The sequence below is a fragment of the Zonotrichia leucophrys genome, chromosome 4A, assembly GCF_028769735.1.
Source record: "Zonotrichia leucophrys gambelii isolate GWCS_2022_RI chromosome 4A, RI_Zleu_2.0, whole genome shotgun sequence".
Lineage (NCBI taxonomy): Eukaryota > Metazoa > Chordata > Aves > Passeriformes > Passerellidae > Zonotrichia > Zonotrichia leucophrys.
In genome coordinates this window covers 4,234,491-4,251,732 of record NC_088174.1, presented here as the reverse complement: position 1 = coordinate 4,251,732, position 17,242 = coordinate 4,234,491, and the positions used below count along the sequence as shown (strand labels likewise).

General features: G+C 49.9%; 3 protein-coding genes across 3 annotated transcripts; 2 read left to right on the top strand and 1 right to left on the bottom strand.

Annotated features, from left to right (window-relative positions):
- Positions 1–695: 695 nt before the first annotated feature.
- Positions 696–2,063, bottom strand: LOC135447714 (40-kDa huntingtin-associated protein-like). Its single transcript, XM_064712802.1, has one exon. It carries the CDS (start codon positions 2,014–2,016, stop codon positions 949–951), a length of 1,068 nt encoding a protein of 355 aa, XP_064568872.1. The 5' UTR covers positions 2,017–2,063; the 3' UTR covers positions 696–948.
- Positions 2,064–3,541: 1,478 nt separating this feature from the next.
- TRMT2B (tRNA methyltransferase 2 homolog B) lies at positions 3,542–9,997 on the top strand. The gene is made up of 12 exons (XM_064713132.1): positions 3,542–4,032; positions 4,800–4,854; positions 5,308–5,427; positions 5,848–5,947; positions 6,095–6,165; positions 6,623–6,769; positions 6,891–6,985; positions 7,506–7,720; positions 7,820–7,921; positions 8,097–8,216; positions 9,092–9,191; positions 9,741–9,997. The coding sequence occupies exons 1-12, from the start codon at positions 3,875–3,877 to the stop codon at positions 9,865–9,867; spliced, it is 1,410 nt and encodes a 469-aa protein (XP_064569202.1). The 5' UTR covers positions 3,542–3,874; the 3' UTR covers positions 9,868–9,997.
- Positions 9,998–11,717: 1,720 nt separating this feature from the next.
- Positions 11,718–17,131, top strand: TMEM35A (transmembrane protein 35A). The gene is made up of 2 exons (XM_064713133.1): positions 11,718–11,979; positions 14,753–17,131. The coding sequence occupies exons 1-2, from the start codon at positions 11,860–11,862 to the stop codon at positions 15,137–15,139; spliced, it is 507 nt and encodes a 168-aa protein (XP_064569203.1). The 5' UTR covers positions 11,718–11,859; the 3' UTR covers positions 15,140–17,131.
- The last annotated feature ends 111 nt before the right edge of the window (positions 17,132–17,242 follow it).

The following is a 17,242-nucleotide window of genomic DNA, read 5'->3' as shown; positions in this document are numbered from 1 at the left end:
CCTCTGCAGGGTCTCTGGAAGTGCTGGCTGGGAGCGTTTGTTTCGCTCACCAGTAGCTGGGTTCCCTGGAACTGCTCTTTATGCCCCCAACACACACACCCCGGGGCATCTCCAGCCTCCAGGATAGAGCCTGCCCTGCCTGAGGCTGTGTATTAGCACTGATGGAACTTAGCAAGACCTGTACCCAACAGCTGAGTGCACCAAAAACAGCCCAAAGACCCAAAAGACAGGATCTTTTCTCTAAAGATCAACTGCCCTTACCTAAAGGTCCCAAGAAGCAGAAAGCAAGAGACAAAAGTGCCAGAGAGCAGACAGATAACAGTTGAAAAGAATTGAACAAATAGCCCACATTCCAAGAACTCGTGTAACTTCACCACCTCCACCATTAATTCCGTTCCCAAATTCCCTCAGATGAAGTGGATTTGCCACCGTGCAGGCTCAGTTCTTTGGGTTAACAGCTGCTACAGACACTGGAGTCAAGCCACCACCACCCCAGGAACCACCTGCAGGTCAGTGACCAACTCCTTTCATCCACCACAAAACTCAGGGCCTTGTGCTGGCTGCAGTGTCAGTTGTTTTCAGGAAGGGAAAAAAATGAAAACCTTATTTTTATACGGAGGATTTTTGTTTGATTTTTTAGAAAAAGCACCTCTAACAACATTTGATTCATAGATACCCAAATCCTCCAACACATGCAAATTGCAGACAGTCTTTTAATGAACAGCTTCCTTCTGCCCTGAAATGGCCTTTCTGCTTTAGGCTTACACTTTTTCCAAGCACGACAATTCTCAGTACATACAGTGAGCAGTTTACTATGACAGAAGGCAGACGTGTAAATAGATGAACGCATTCTCTCACCAACCATTACTTCAACTCGTATTAAAAATAAATAACGGAATAGAGTCTGTGCTGGCACCGGCTGAAGCGACCAGTCCGACCTGTCCCAGCTCAGAGCCCCTGTCCGGCGGGGCTCAGCATCTCCTGCAGCACCAGGTGCAGCAGATGGTTCTGCTCGGCGCTCAGCAGCGGCCACAGCTCGGCCTGCAGCGCCTTCAGCGCCTCCGCGTCCTTCTCCTGGCACGCCAGCACCGCCGACTGCAGCAGCAGGAACAGCTCTGCCGGCAGGTAGCTGGCGGCCGGCGGCAGCCCCCCGCCGCTCCCGGAGCCGCTCCCGGTGCCCGCTCCGCCGTCGGGCGCCTCCCAGCAGTACTGCTCCAGCGTGCGGGCGTGCTCGGGCAGCAGCTTGGCGGGCGGCGGCTGCAGCAGGAGCAGCAGCAGCACCCGCGACACCTCGCAGCGCGCCAGCACGTCCAGGAAGGCTCCGCCGGGCGCGGCCCCGGCCCCGGCCGCACCGCCCAGCCCGGCCCCAGCCAGCGCCTGCGCCCGCGTCAGCGCGGCCAGCGCCCCGGCGTAGTCGCGGGCCAGCAGCAGGCAGGAGGCGCGCTCGGCCAGGCAGCGCAGGGCCTGCAGCGGCAGCCGCGCCGCCGTCAGCAGCTCGGCCGCCCGCTGCAGGGGCGCGGCGGCGCGGGCGGGCTGTCCCGTGTCGCGGAGCGCCGCCGCCAGCTCCAGGCACGGCCCGGCCGCCAGCGCGGGCTGCCCCCGCTCCAGGTGCAGGCGGGCGGCGAAGGCCCCGCAGCTCTGCGCCGCCGCCACGTGCTCGCCGAAGCCGCCGCGCAAGCCCAGGCGCTGCCGCAGGTCCCGCTCCTGGCGCAGGAAGAGCCGCGCGGCCTCGGCCAGCGCGGCCGCCTCGGCGGGGCCGTGGAACAGGCTCTGGGCGCAGCGCGCCACGGCCAGCTGGCACCAGGCGGCGTAGGGCAGGCTCTCCTGGGCGCGCAGCTCCCGCGCCAGCGCCGCGAACTGCTCCGCCGCCTCCGCCACGTTCGGCTTCCGCAGGAACCGCCGCCGCAGCTTGGCCGACACCAGGCGGTACCGCGACAGAAAATCGCCGTCGCCGCCGAGCCCCGGCCCGGAGCCGCCCGCCCCGCCGGGGCCGGAGCCGCCGGCCGCCGACAGCATCGCGGGCCCAGCGCGGAACTGACGCGCCGCACCGGGCCCCGCTCCGCCGCGCGCCGCCGGCCAATCAGCGCCTGCGCCGGCGTCCCGTGGCAGGGGGCGTGGCAAGGGCGCGGCTACTGCAGACCGAGCTCCCGGCTGTCACCACCCATGATGGGCGGGGCTATGCGGCACAGGCCCCGCCTACGGGGCGTGGCCAAACGCGGCGAGCAGCGCCCCAAGCATGCAGCGGGCCCGAACCGTGTGGCGCCCCCTTGTGGAGTGGAGGACCCGCGGCCCTGCTCCGGCCCCACCAGGACGGGACCGGGAGCGGAACCGGAACCGGGAGCGGGGCCGGGCGGGGACAGAGCCAGGCTTTGCAGCTGTCGGGGGAAACCGCAGCAGCCAGGTTCACAGAAGAACAATTCACCCAAATGGTAGCAAGTGGGTGGGTGAGCCCCTTGGCCAAAGAAAGTGTGGCGGCAGGAATTTTAGGTGACATCAAAGGGTAACACTTGGACAAGAGAACTCCTGGGGTGCCTAAATAAATAAGCCACGCCTGACTCGGAAAATCTCCAGCGCTGAAAATATTTCGTGATGGAGAGATTAAGTGAGCATGGGACCATGCTCCTCGCTTTTTCCCAGCTGCAGGAGGCACGGCCCGGGCTGGCTGGGAGAGGCTGTTCTCGCACTCCTGTCCTTATAAACCACATGTACCCAACTGCAGCCACCGTGCAGTGACACGGCAGCCACACCGCAGTCCTGGGTATCCCATCGAACAGGCTCGGTGGCAGGTGGCACTGAGCCTTCAGTCTGTCCCAGGCCATCTCAGCATGGCTGTGAAAAATGCATATTTTATGATTGGCTTTTCCCAAATATTAATATGTATTATGTTAGAAAGTTATGATGTATTAATTTTCTTAAGTAGTGTGTTAAATATAGTTTTAGATTATAACATAATGTTAAAATAGAAACTGTGCTATGTAAGATACTTTTTTTAAAGAGGGATGAGGTACTTGCAGCAAGATAGCAGCCAAAGGACACCTAAATCTTTCAGAGAAAGAGAATTTATTGCTCCATTATCAGAAGAAACGAACTTCTTCCTGCTTTGTTCAGCCCTGAAGACATCAGGATTAAGAGGAAGAAGTTGACACTGACCAGACAGAATCCTGTGTTTGAATGGAATTTATGCATCATGTATGAGGTGTACGAATATGCAGCAGGCTATTGCTTTTAAGGGTTAATCCTCTGTTAACGTGAGTCCTTTTTCGAGCCTATTTTGCTCAGAAAGAGGTACCCGGACCGTCCATAACTCTTTGTTTTTATTGTCTTATATTGTCCTAACCCCAATTGTTCAATTTTTTAATACTCTAATTATATTACTATTTTATAACCATTTTTTAAAGCTTTTAAAATTCTAAAACCAATTGATTGGCGTTTTTCACAATGGCCACGCAGCTGCTGTGACACTTCGCTACCCGTGTCAGACCAGCCCAGGGCTGAACGCTCAGCCCTCCCTCTTCCCTCCCAGCGCCGCGGCTCCGCGGGCGGGGAGAGCGGGGCCGGGCCCGGGGCTCTCACCGCGCCCCTTCCGCCGGTGCCGCGGCCGGAGCGGGTCCGTGTCGGTGCCCTGTAAGTGCCCGGAGCGGGTTCCTGTGCTGCCCGGAGCGGGGCCCTGTCACTGCCAGGAGCGAGTTCCTGTCACTGCCCGGAGCGGATCCTGTCACTGCCCGGAGCGGGTTCCTGTCACTGCCCGGAGCGGGTTCCTGTGCTGCCCGGAGCGGGGCCCTGTAAGTGCCCGGGGCGGATCCCAGTGCTGCCGGAGCGGATCCCTGTGCTGCCCGGAGCGGGCCCGGCTCCCCCGCAGCCTCTCTTCCCCACCATGGCTCTGTGCTCCGTTCTGAGGCCGCCGCGCTGCCGCCTCCGCCCGCCGCCGCTCGCCCCGCGCTGCCCGGTGACAACAACCACAGCGACACCGTGGGCACGGAAGGAAAAGGCCAGCGTGAGCTGCAGCCTGCCAGAGCCTTCCTGGGAGGAGAGGTACGGCTTCTTCAAAATATCCAAGCGTTCTTTCAAAGCAATGAGCACTTAACAGCTGTGAACGTGGTGGGTTGCGGGGTTTGTTTCCACCCGGTAGGAATAGAAGAGCCAGGGCTCGGCTCGTTTGCCTGGAGTCTGGCCTGGGGAGGGAATAGTGGAGAAGACAAATGTAAAGTTCTGAGAGGAAAGGAAGACAGGAGGAAAGGAGTTCTGAGATGAAAGGATAAGTTGCCAAATTGGCAAGCAAAAAGTGATAGTCCATTTGATTTGCAGTCCTGGATCTCAGAGTAGTTGGCACTGGGTGCTTTGGAAGCAGCTCCAAAAATCGTAGGTAAGCAATAGCTGCAACTTATCCAGCTGTGAGGTGGTGTTCCCCATGGGCTCAGAGAATCAGTTATGAGTGTGTGAATCATATCAGCCTCACCTCTGTTTTGGGGGTCTTTTTAGGGTATATATGCTTGGGGGTTTTTTTAACCAGTTTATATGTGTTTTGTTCTTGCTTATTCTGCTTTGGATATGAGTAGTGGCAAGTTCTGAGGTTTATCTCTAAACCACTTCTGTATGGGTGGCCGGGTCAGTGAGAATGGGCAGTTTGAAATTCCCTTCTGCTGCACACAAACTGTGCATTCCACTGTGATACCCTGGGTGTTCACAGCCTGGTGCAGAGCCCACACCAGAGCAGGCCTGCCCATGAAGCAGCTGACAGGGATGTTATGCCACAGGAATGAGTTCTCAAGTAGCTCTGGGCACTGCCTTGCTCTTTCCAGGTTAGCAAATGCAGTGACACCACTGTGGAGACTTCCCTACCAAGAGCAGCTACAGGTAAGATGTGTTTACACAGACTTTTCTCTGTTGTGTTGCCCCAGTTGTCCCTCCTATCCCCTTGAGCAGTATTCCTTAGCAACTTAATGCTGCCAACTGTTCAGACTCCATTTACTGCTGCTTTAATCCTGTTGTTGTGAAGGATAGAACTGGAGGTTCCTGGCAGTACAGAGGATGGGCATTTGCACAGTGGTCCTGTCCTCTGTGGGACTGCTCTGGACTTCAGGTCAGACAAAGTGTTCCAGGCCAGCATTTGGAGATCATAGACACAGGATTTTTCACTCTTCCTGTTTCTCCAAGCAGCTGTGGTTATGAAAAGGGCAGAGTTCCTCTGGGGCTATATTTTCACTTGCAGTTTTTCCTCTTGTTGGACTCCTCAGAGGTGGGTGATGAAGAGCTGCCCACCATCGTGTGGTCCTGTGAGAGTGTTTCTGCCTCAGAACTCCTCTGCAGGTGAAGTATGAAAGCCAGAGGAAGACTTTGCAGACACTGGCATCTCGTCTTGAGGAGCTGGGCATCGATGCACAGAAACCTGGTGGGCTCTGCTGTCCTCTGCAGCCTGTAGTCCCTTCGGTGAGTGTCCCATGGGAATGCTCTTCCCTCTGAGCCATGAACAGTCTCTGCCTCACCAGCTCAAGAGTCTCATGAGGGGCACAATTTGCCCGCAGAGGATGTGTCAGTCCTGAGTCAGTCCTTGCTAACTTGTGCTTTGCAGCTTGTGACTGCCCGAGAGTGAAATAAGCCCAGTGCTTAGGAACCCTTTTTTTGTGCCTAAGGCCTCCATGTTAAAGCTGTCACCATTGTCACAGAGAGCCACTCCTTGTCCCCAAGGGGTAGTACTGGCTTTCTGGTGCACAAGCTCTGTTTCTGTGTTTTGCCCATTCACATACACCTTCACATGCTGGCAACAGAATAACCAGGCTGGGGTTTGGCTTTCCTCCGTTGCTTTTTCTTTTAATCCAAGGCTTTGCTTTTCCTTCTTTTCTCCCTCAGCCCATCATTAATGGCTACCGAAACAAATCAACTTTCTCTGTGAACCGAGGACCAGATGGGAACCCCAAAACTGTGGGGTTGTATGTGGGAACTGGCAGAGGTCAGTGCAGGACAAGAAACTCAGAGAAAACTGCTGGAAGGGCTGTGGAAATGTGGAAAGGGCTCTCCACAGTTTATCATGTCAGATGCTATAATGGTTTACGTGCCCTGAACCAGAGCAATTAAATTCCTGTCCAACTCTCTACAGAAAGGAATATTGTCTGTGTGAAAGCCAACCATGTGGAGAACATACCCTCAAAGCATAAACAAGTAGCCCAGGTAAATAAACAAGTCATGTCTGTCCCTTCACTGTGGAATAGGGAGGTTCCAATAGCTCTTACTTGGGAGAACACTGTAATTTTTATGATGCTGTGTTTTCAAGTCCATTTTCATGTTCTGAAAATTTTCATGCCTGATTCTAGTTGATGGATAAATACATTTATAAAAACTCATATGTCAATATTGCCGCCCATGAAGCGTCCTGAGTAATGAAGTTAATTGTCACATTGTCCAAGTGACAATGAATTCCTGCCAGTCTATTAAAATACATAAGAATTGCAAATTGAAATTATTAAAATGTGTTGTCTTTCAAGAGCCTGGCAGGAGCATTCAGCCAGTGCATTGATATCAAACAGAAAAAGCAGACCACAGTGGTGGAAGGGCTGCCTGTTTGGGGGGGCTAAGAGCAAGGCACTTGTCTTCATGGTACTAAAGGTGCCGTTTCCCCTCCCCTCAGTGCTATGAGGAGTTCATCTGCCAGTCCCCCCTGGACCCCTGCATCCTCTTCCACGAAGGTGGGCACTGGAGAGAGCTCGTGGTCCGTACCAGCCGCTGTGGCCACACCATGGCCATCATCACCTTCCACCCCCAGCAGCTGGGCCAGGTGAGCACCTTGGGACAGGGCAGGAGGCACATCTGGCTGAGCTGGGCCTGCTGGCTGTGGTGCTGGGGAGAGGGCTCTAATCAGGGTACCCAAAGAGCTTTTCCTTTCTCACTCTTGACAGGAGGAGCTGGCTGCTCAGAAAGCATTGCTGAAGGAGTTCTTCACACGTGGGCCTGGAGCAGTCTGTGCCTTGACTTCACTTTATTTCCAAGAGAGGTAAGTGCCTCGACAGGGGGAATGAGTGGAAACAAAGCCACCTCCTTCTTCTACCCTTTCTGGCCCAATTCAAATTGCACCAGTTCAGGGAGTGCTGGAAGAGAACGACAGATGTTTGGATCCCTCTTGAAGATGTGGCCTTAAGATGGCCCCATCTTTTATTTTTCCAGACTTATTTGAACACAATATGGCTCTACCTCTGGGAATTATGAGTTTGGGAAACTTAAAGAAAAAAGTGATTCCAGTGATTATCCCAAAACAGTAAATCACATTAGCAGCAAAACTGGGGAATAGACCTGAGGAATGCTGCCTTCTGCTAAGTGATTTTGATCCTTTTAATGAAATTTAGGCTGTGCAAGTCACAGATCCCTTACAAAGAATCCAAATGCTTTAATCTCGTTGAAAGGCTCACATGAAATAGAAGTTGATGAGGGGAAGAACCGTCCTGCGTTGCCCATAGGAATGGAAAGCAGCCCCCCTCTGCTGCCTTCTCACAGATTTTCTTTGTGTGCCCTGGCAGCACCATGACACGCTGCTCCCACGAGCAGTCCCCGTACCAGCTCCTGCACGGAGCCCCGCACATCTCCGAGGAGCTGCTCGGCCTCAGGTTCCGCATCTCTCCGGACGCCTTCTTCCAGGTCAACACGGCTGGGGCAGAGCTGCTGTACCAGGCAGTCGGGGAGCTCTGCCAGGCTGCTGGGGACACTGTGCTCCTTGACATCTGCTGTGGAACAGGTGGGCTCCTGGGCTCCCACAGCTTTGCATTCCACAGCTGGTGCTCACCTGTTTCTTCAGCATGAATGTGTGGAGTGTTTTTGTTTCCCCTGTTTCCAGGCACAATTGGTCTCTCTCTGGCCCACCGAGTGTCCAAGGTTATTGGTGTGGAGGTGGTGGAAAAGGCAATAGAAGATGCTGAGTGGAATGCAGCATTCAATGGTGAGTTCAAGCTCGCTGTGGCAAAAAGTTTCAAACTAAATGCTGAAAAACTAGAGTAGAAGTGAGCAGAGGGACCCTAACCAGTTACTTTCACACAGCAAAGAGTGTGTGAATATCATGTTATACCCAACTCTTGGTGAGACTAAGTTCATGTGGTTGCTTTTTTGTTTCACAGGGATCTCAAACTGTGAGTTTCACAGTGGAAAGGCAGAGGCTGTGTTACCACAGCTCCTGGCATCGTGGGAGGATGCCCGACCGCTTGTTGCTGTGGTGAACCCTTCTCGGGCTGGCCTACGTGAGAGAAAATGCTATTTATTTTCATCTTGTAAACAGAGAGCTTTGAACAAGTTCTGTGAGACTTGTTATACTGGCTCCAAACTCTTCCCTTGTTTAGTCTCTTGTTTCTTGTTACTGACAGCAGCTAAATTCCCTAAGTCTGCTGTTTTCAGTGCCTTCATGCTTTCTCTTTAGCTCTAATCCTTTTTCCATCTTTCACAGGCTCACACAATTATTTAAGAGAGAAGGGACCTCTGGAGGTTTGTGGTGTAATCTCCCAACTATAGCAAGGCCAACTTCAGAGTTGGATGAGGTTGCATAGGGATGTAAAGCCTAGCTGAGGATTGAATTTCTCCAAGGGTGTATCCCCTCTCCTGAAAATATTTTCCCTAATATATTTAATCAGGGTTTTCCCTTGCTGCCCTACATCTATTACTTCTCATGCCCCTTTGAGAAGATTCTCAGTTATCTGTAATGCCCCATGAGGTTCCTGAAGATAGTAAATGGATCCTTGCTTACCTTCGTTTCCCCAGGCTGAATAACCCAGCCCTCAATCTGTCTCAGTGGTCTCCCCTGGAGTGTGTACTGGGAAGTCACACACTGGTCCTGGTGCACAGATGCACTCTCACAAGTGTGTGTGGAAGTTTTATATGCCTTTGGTTAATTAATGCTTTTTCTTTCATGGGAAGCAGAGGGACTTCTCCCATTGCTCTGCCCTGCCTGCCAACCTGGCTAAGCTGTCAGCAGCGTGGGTCACACCCGTGGCCTCCTGAGAGACTTCATCTGAGACAGAGCATGGCAAAATATGCATTTGTGACAGTTCTGTGGGGCTGTGCAGTCATTCCTGCTGCAGAGCTCAGGGGTGGAAGGAAAGCGGGCTGTTTGTGTTTGCAGACTACAGGGTCGTTCGAGCCATCCGGAACTGCAGCGCCATCCGCAGGCTGCTCTACATCTCCTGCAAGCCAGAGGGGGAAGCCATGAGGAACTTCCTCGAGTGAGCACTCCCCCTTCTCTCTCTCAGTGACAGACCCTGTCCAAACAAGGCTCCAAACAAGGCATCAGTGAGAATAGAAAATAATTCAAACATGGCACATTGTGCATCCCTCTGGGAAAAAAAAGCACATCTGGATGTGAGATGCAGAGTCCATGGGGTTCACGGCAGGAAGGTTGGCCCTTTGTCAAGAAAGGGAAGCCGAGAGGATTTGTCACCTGCTTAGGGGTTAATCACGTAGCTTTATCTGCTCAGCCCTTAGCTGTGGTACACCCAGGTGATAAATCTGTCTGCAGGAAGTCATAAGGGCAGTGCAAAACTGAAAATTGAGTGTCTGACTTGCCACTGACTGTTCAGCTTGTCCCTGAGGTTTTCAGAGCTGGCTGGGGATTCACTATTGATGGTTCCACACCTCAGCCAGTGTCAGCTGCAGATTCTGAGGAATGTTTGTCAAACACATGATGCCTCCTTTGTGGGTGCCCCTTGGATTGTGATACCAGTGGTGGGAAGGCTTCTGCTGCTGGTCTAAAGGATGCTCTTTGCTTTCCACAGGCTGTGCTGCCCCCCTGACCCACGGAAGAAGCTGGCAGGGGAGCCATTTGCCCCTGTGATGGCTATTCCTTTTGACATGTTTCCTCACACTGTTCATTGTGAGCTGGTGCTGCTGTTCACCCGCTGACAAGGAGGCAGGAATGAGCTCTGAGAGCTTGAGAAGCAACCTCCTCCTGTGCTGAAGAGCCAATGTAGTTAGGATTTTAACTTATTTTCTGTGAAGTTGTGTAAAATAAATAGTTTTGGTTTTTCTCGTAGTTTGGGTTGCCTAGCAATGCTGTTCGGTAAAAAACTACTTGGATTTCTGGGGTGAAAAGGTTCTCTGTAGCATTTCATCACCCTTCCTTTCCATGCAAACCTTGGGCTGGTGGTTAAAGCAGCCTGGAAAAAACCCTTCCCTGCGGTGAGGAATCTGTAGCTCGGTGTTGGAGCTGCAAGTTGTGCCCTGGATAGTGTGAAATCGCCAGAGCCCCAGGCAAGGAGTGGTGAATGGGCACTGACCTTGTGCCTAACAAAGGACACGGGACTCCAGCCCTGCCTTCTCACCCACAGACTCTGCACAAACCAACGAACAATGAGAACTCTAATTTTCCACTGGTCAGAGCTGTTGTGGGAAATTCAGGTTGGAACAGTATGAAAACCTAGGGATTCCCTTGTTGGGATCCCTGCCTAGAGGAGGCACATCTTGGACAATAAGATTTTCTATAAAACAAAAGAAAGAGAACAGATTTCAGTGTCTCTCTTTTCACATCTGCCTCCCCCTTCTCCACTAATGATTCCTGATGCCTAAATATGAAGTGCCCTGATAAAACGTCAGCTGCAATGTTTTTCCTCTTCAGGATGTTCTGCTATATATAGCTAATTAAGATTTTTCTTCTGTTTTGTATGTGTCCTGTCCTGCTTACAATGTTTTATTTCTCCAGCTCTTCCAGAGATGGAGCTGCTGTTATGGGGAGGGGTGTCTGAGTGAGCAGAGTTCCCTCATGTTGTGTGAGTCCCAGAATGTTTTGAATCAAGGCTGATAAACTCCCAAGGAAACTGGGGGAGTTGCCTGTATTTTTCAGATTTTTAATTCCAGACCTCAGCTTTGAATAATAACAGCAACGAGTTCTCAAGCCATGGGGGTCAAAATACATGTGTTTAGGATTTAAGAATTACTGCACCATAAAGGGAGTGATGATGAGATTCCTGACAGGCATAGGAAGTGTCACTTTTGCACTATCCCATGAGTGTAGGTTTTTACACACTGTTGCAGCCTCTTGTTTTAATTTTATACCAAAGGATGCAATATTTCAGCAGTTCTGTTTTGTGTAATTATACAATTTTTTTGTATAATTTGTATTATATATATGTATTTGTATATTAATATAATTTCACATAATAATCTCACAGTTTCTCACTGTGAGATCTGAATAGATTTCTACTAGTTTTGGTCAAAAGGAAATTTGTTACATTAATTGCAGGGGAGACAATGACTTTAAATCAGAAAGTACCAGAGGATCATAAAACCTTTCCACCAGCCTGTGGATAGCTGAACATACAGGATAGGTTTTATCAGGGTGACACACATGGCCTCATCTTCCCTTTTGAGCATCAGGTTCCAGGAGAGCCACAGGGACAAAACATTTCTTTTTCTTTCCTGGTGCAAATATATGAAGCAGTATGTTGTTTGCTATGTAGTTTCAGTATCTGAAACGGAATGTTCTCTCTATACAAGAGACCCCAGCCCACTTCTCCTCCACAGCATGTTACTCCTGTGCCCTCTGCTAACATGTCCTCGTTTTCCCACTAAGGAATGACTGTGCTCTGCCTTTGGCTGCCATCCCACATCCCCAGAATTGCCTCAGTTTCGGCTTTCTGTGGGCGATTTGTGGAGCACGCAAGGAAACAAGGGGATGGATGCGTTCCCCTTGCGCTCCGGTGCTGGAGCTGCCTGGCGCTGGCTGCAGGGCTTTAGGACCCAGGGGTTGCCGAGTGGAGGAGGCTGAATCCCCTCCCGCTGTCATCCTCCTGCCTCTGCAGCTTTATTCCTACAGCCTTCAATGGTGACGGACTCCCTCCCACCCGGGCTGCCAGCCGGAGCCACAAGGCCTCGCTAGGAGCGGATCCCTGCGGCTCCATGGCATCTCCCAGGACCATCACCATCGTCGCCCTCTCGGTGGCCCTGGGGCTCTTCTTCGTCTTTATGGGGACGATCAAGCTGACGCCCCGGCTCAGCAGGGATGCCTACAATGAGATGGTAAGTCGGGCAGCACGCAGGGAGCTGCTGTGGGGCTCTCCCGCCTTGCAGCAGGAGCGGGGGGGACGCAGGGGGTGACTGCCCTGGAACCCCGAGCGAGGCCAGGAGGGGGAAGAAGCTGATCTGACTCATTGCTTGATCGACATGGAGGGAAGCCAATAAAACGCAGTGCCCAGGGTATCCTGGCAGCCCTCGCCTGGCTCCGGCTGAGCCCATCCACGAAGAAACCTCCGGTGGAAAAGGATGGGGATGGGAGGCAGGGATGGGGTGGCACAGCACACACAGCCTGCCGGAGATGGGGACACAAGGGGATGGAAAAACAAGGCCTGCAGGAGTGCCAGACGTGCAGCAGGGACAGCTGATCCCCGAGGGGAAACCTATCCACTGGATGGGGGTGGGAAAAGCAGATGCCTGCTCTGGCAGATGTTCATCCTCAAAATTCCATGCTTTAAAGCAAGGATAATGACACTGTCATCAGACTTGTGCAGGGATTAATTAATGATTGTGAAATGCTTGAGATTCTTAGCTGGCAGAGGGAGGTATTATTAATAGTCTTCTTATTATTCTCTTTGGCCTGGGAAATGAGCTTCTCCACCTCTTGCCTAAGAGGAAAGGGGTGAGGAGAGGACAGAGAAGTCACTGTGTGCATTTCTCACCTGGTGAGCTGGTTTATGCTCCTCTCTGCTCAGGGCCAGCCCTGCTGCAGAGCTCTGAGGGCTGCAGGCAGGTGAGGGACTGGCTGACACATTTTGCTTCCTCATCTGTGTTTATTTATTCTCCTGCTCCCCCCATCCCTTTTCCCAGTTATTTATTGTGGTGGTTGAAAAGATTACTATAATTTTTGTGCCCTTAAAAAAAATAGTGCTGGAAGTTTCCAGCACATTCTGTTCTCTCCCTTTGCTCCACCTGCCCAGCTGCTTTTCCTTAGCTCTCAAATAACGTCTGAATTGCAGTGCTTAGTCTGCAGCCTAGCACAGGGCTCTGACAGAGGAAAATCCCCAAGAAGTAATTCATGGGCAAGAGACACATGAGGTAAAACTCCTAGAAAACAAAGCTCTTAAGCTTCTGCTACAGAGAAAAAAAAAAAAACAAAAAAAAACCACAGAGACTTTAGGAGCCTTGCAAAATACTTGCTCTGTAAAATATTTCACTTCTGTGTCCCCTTCTGCTTTATCAAGAGTCAGGCCTACAGGTAGGAATGACCCTGGTTTTATAAAGCACACATTAGACAGCACCATTATTCTTCATAGTCCATATTCATGTTACATATTCATGTCTCATTAGGCTCTCCTGCATTTGCTGGGCTGCTTCCTGTGGTGGTCTGTCAGGTCATGCAGACACGGAAAACCTGACCTTGCTAATCCATAAGGATGGCTTTTTGCCCCCAGCAAACAGAGAACCTCTGTTATCTACCTAAACCACCAAACTTGTAGTTTTTCATTTGGCAGAAAACACATTAGCTTGCCTATTAAAATACCTAAGATACCAGAGTACTCTAGGACATGCTTATAGTACATTTCTTAAAAATGTTGTATTTTTCACAACTGTTTAAAAATACTCTGTTCTGAGGTTTTAGTCACTGATGGTTTAAAATACATCCTTACAATACAAACACTTGGAGTAACTGTGTGACAAGATCTTCAGTTATTTTGTAGCAAAAATGACAATGCTGGATATTTTTTAACCACCTGTGAAGTATCAGTTCCTCTCAGAAGGAAGCATCAAAATCTATGGAGACGTGGGAAAGTTCTGTATGACTGTAATGTAGGTTTCCAAAATTGTGTGGAAGTAAATCCACAGTCTGATCAGTGCCTGTGAGAGCTGAACAATCCTGTAACTGAGATTTGGCTTCCATTTCCCTCACACTCTAAAGACAATGGCAAGAATGTCTTCAGGGATATTATACTCAAGTATAAGTGGAAATAATTTCAGTGTCTCACACTGAATATAGGAGCCTTATTAAAATATGTATTTATAAAGGAAATACTTGATTGCAAAACAAAAAGAGAAAAAAAAAACAACAAACTAAACAGTGAGGCCACCAGCACCTCATGTTCAAATGCAAGAACCTGGACATGTGTAAGGACAAAAGTTGTTTTTTTTACCCAAAAGAATAAGGCAGCTGTGTAAGCAGGCTGAGACTTGCAGTTTACACTGCTTCTAAATCCAGCATAACAAAAATGTCAAATGTCAACTTGCTTTCACCTGAGGAAAGAAAGGATCATAAAGGTATGTAAGGACAGGATAGGACTGGTGAATCTCAGCTTTGATGTTTAGTTCCACCCTAAGCCTGCACTGCCCATATCTATTGTAAATTGCTTTGGAATATTGTAAGTTGCTTTGGAGTAGAAAGAGACTTGTATTTACTTGCTGTGTTTTGGCTTTGGAGGGATTTGGTGTGTTAGTCAATTTTAAAGCTCAAGGTACTCTTAGAAAGAGGTTTGTTTTAATAACATGGTTCGGCACTGCTAATTCCAGCAATCAGAACCTCAGATTTTGGGGTAAGGTACACGTGGCCTGGTTGTAGTTCCAAAGATGGATGAGAGGTTGCAGAACTGTTTTCCAGTGAAGAGACAACAGCTCAGAAAGGTGGAATTGCAGACTGATGGTTTAATATACCCCCCAAACAGAAGCTTTACAGATTGGGTATTGTGCCAGAGGGGTCTGTGACAATTGAAATAATTTTTAGGTCGTGTTGCACATCAATCTGTTTCAATGGAAGTCACCTTTGCCTTCCCTTTCTCACATGATGTCCTTGGCTGCTTGGTTCCAGAAACGAGCATACAAAAGCTACGTGCGGGCCCTGCCCATGCTCAAGAAGATGGGAGTCAGCTCCATCCTGCTCCGCAAGAGCATTGGCGCCCTGGAAGTGGCGTGCGGCATTGTCATGACACTGGTGCCCGGTCGCCCCAAGGACGTGGCCAACTTCCTGCTCCTCCTCCTGGTGCTGGCCGTGCTCTTCTTCCACCAGCTGGTGGGTGACCCTCTGAAGCGCTATGCCCACGCCCTGGTGTTTGGGATCCTGCTCACCTGCCGCCTGCTGATCGCCCGGCAGCCCGAGGAGCTGCCGCCCGACAAGAGGATGCTGTCGGTGAACGGCGATGAGCAGCCACTCATCCATGAAGCAGCTCCCGAGAAAGGCAAAGTGAAGGTATCCTAGCTGAGTGCATGTGAGGAAACACGGACCCTCGAGGCAGCTCTCTCCAAAATCACCCAGAAAATTTGGTTTTTATTTACCTACTTGCCTTTTTTTTTTTTTTTTTTTTTTTTTTTTGTCTGTCTAAATAAAGTTGCGCTTGGGGTCTGAGAGATACAAGGTATGTCTACACTGTAGTCTTGCTTTTGCTGCTGCCCTGTAATGTAGAAAAACACAAGCTAGCTTCCACAGGGACAGCTTGGAGGCAGTCAGCAATCCGGCTGGAGCAGTGCTGGCCTCAGCAGGAGCTGCAAACCAGCCTGAGACCCTTCATCTGGGCAGGCACTCAGGCCACCCTGGCACTGCTGCAGTGGGCAGATGGCCCTGAGCAGCAGCAGAGCTGGCCTGGTGCTGCTGCTGCCTGGAGCAGAGGGTGGGCAGGCCATGAGCAGTGTCCCTGTGTTGCCCCACACACACATCTGCACTTCCCTTTCCATGGTTAAGGGGTAAAAGGGACCCTGTTACCAAAAAAGTGCTGTTTGCTGTGTTGGAGAGAGGGGTTCCTTGGGCTTTGCTTCCTCTGTGCCCAGTCCTTTCTATGGAATGCTTATCCAGAGAAAACATGGGATGCTCTGTTTACATCTTCTTTGATTTCCGTGCAGAGGCTCCAAAACTGGGACAATGGCCTGATAACAGTAAGGTTTTTTTTGCCTGCTTCACACAAGGCAGTGGCATCTCTTTACTCTTCTTGGCAGAGAAGATGGGATGGGGAGGAGAACTGCCCAAAGAACTCCAAAGTATCTCTCTGATGTTGGCAAGCAGCATTGTGCTCCCCAGTTCCCTGCAAGTTCCTTTTTTCCTCCCCCCCACAGCTACTGTGACTTTATAGAATTGCTGTTTATTTCTGATAGATGAGGGTCTGAACAATTGCAGTACCTCACTGCTCATCCCACATACAGCCTCAGTGAGCTGGGATAAGTCCTGTTAGCAGAGCCTGAACCCCCGTGATGTATCTGAAATCTTAGAGTGTCATAAGGAGCATGTGTTACCTCTGAAATTTGTCTGGTTTTCTTAATGTTTGTCTGTTTTCAGTTTTTCTTTCTTTCTTTTTTTTTTTTTTTAATTAGTCACAAAAATAAACTTTTTGAAATTTGGAGAAAAATGTCTTTACAGAAACAAATTTTTTATTTGAGAGACGTGTCTGAAAACATTTCCCTCTGGTCAAAAACTCCACCTAAAATGGGCAGAATCATGTCAGGCAATTTGAGACACAATGTGATGCAGAGTGGAAGTCAGAGAAATTCTATTTGGTTTTATATTAATAACCACAGATAATTAAAAGAGACATTTGGGTATTTTACCGAAACAATCTCAAATAAAGTTCTGCTACAGTTCAGTGCAGCAGTGAGAAAAGGCAACTCCAGTAAACTGTCAGCATTGTATCTCTATAAAAATTGATGATGAACGTTCATACAGTTTTCTCCTGAATTTTGCTGCTAAAACAGATGCAGCCCTATATGTGTGTGTGTTTGTGTGTATATATATATATATATATATATGTGGCTGCATCTGCTTTAACAGCAAAATATACATATATATATGCTGGAAAAGCTGCCTCCCAGAGCTCCAGATGGACTAAATCTCTTTTATCAGATGTGTACCCTGAGCAAAGGAACCAGCAGGTTCTTTTCACCTGCTTCTCATCTTCACAGACTATCTCAAGTTCATCCAAAATATATACGCAGAATTTCCTTTACTTCCCAAAAGATGCTTTAACTACTATGCCCTGACAGGTTATTAATTGTGTTTTAATTCAAAACCAAATAAAAATACCACCAATTCAAAGCCACACCATGCTATGCATTCCCAGGAAACACGACTGAGCTGCTACAGCCCTTTCACCTGGGCATCCAGTCCAGGAAACCTTTGGGAACAATTGCTGTGTTTATCTTTTGTAACATTCCTCACTGGAGCTTGTAGAGATGATAATAATAAAGCATCCCATGGAACAAAGCCTTTCTCTGTAAAAGCTTCAGACTGTTCAGTGACTACTAAAAAACCCCTTTTTTTCACATTTGCATGGAAATGAACAGCTGACCCGCAGCAGCGGCTGCACGTTCTTTGTTA

Coding starts and splice junctions, on each gene's coding strand:
- LOC135447714 (XM_064712802.1), bottom strand. CDS start 2,016: ATGCTGTCGGCGGCCGGCGGCTCCGGCCCCGGCGGGGCGGGCGGCTCC.
- TRMT2B (XM_064713132.1), top strand. CDS start 3,875: ATGGCTCTGTGCTCCGTTCTGAGGCCGCCGCGCTGCCGCCTCCGCCCG. Junction 5,948..6,094: donor GTATGTGGGAACTGGCAGAG/GTCAGTGCAGGA, acceptor AACTCTCTACAG/AAAGGAATATTGTCTGTGTG. Junction 7,721..7,819: donor TGACATCTGCTGTGGAACAG/GTGGGCTCCTGG, acceptor CCCTGTTTCCAG/GCACAATTGGTCTCTCTCTG.
- TMEM35A (XM_064713133.1), top strand. CDS start 11,860: ATGGCATCTCCCAGGACCATCACCATCGTCGCCCTCTCGGTGGCCCTG. Junction 11,980..14,752: donor GGGATGCCTACAATGAGATG/GTAAGTCGGGCA, acceptor GCTTGGTTCCAG/AAACGAGCATACAAAAGCTA.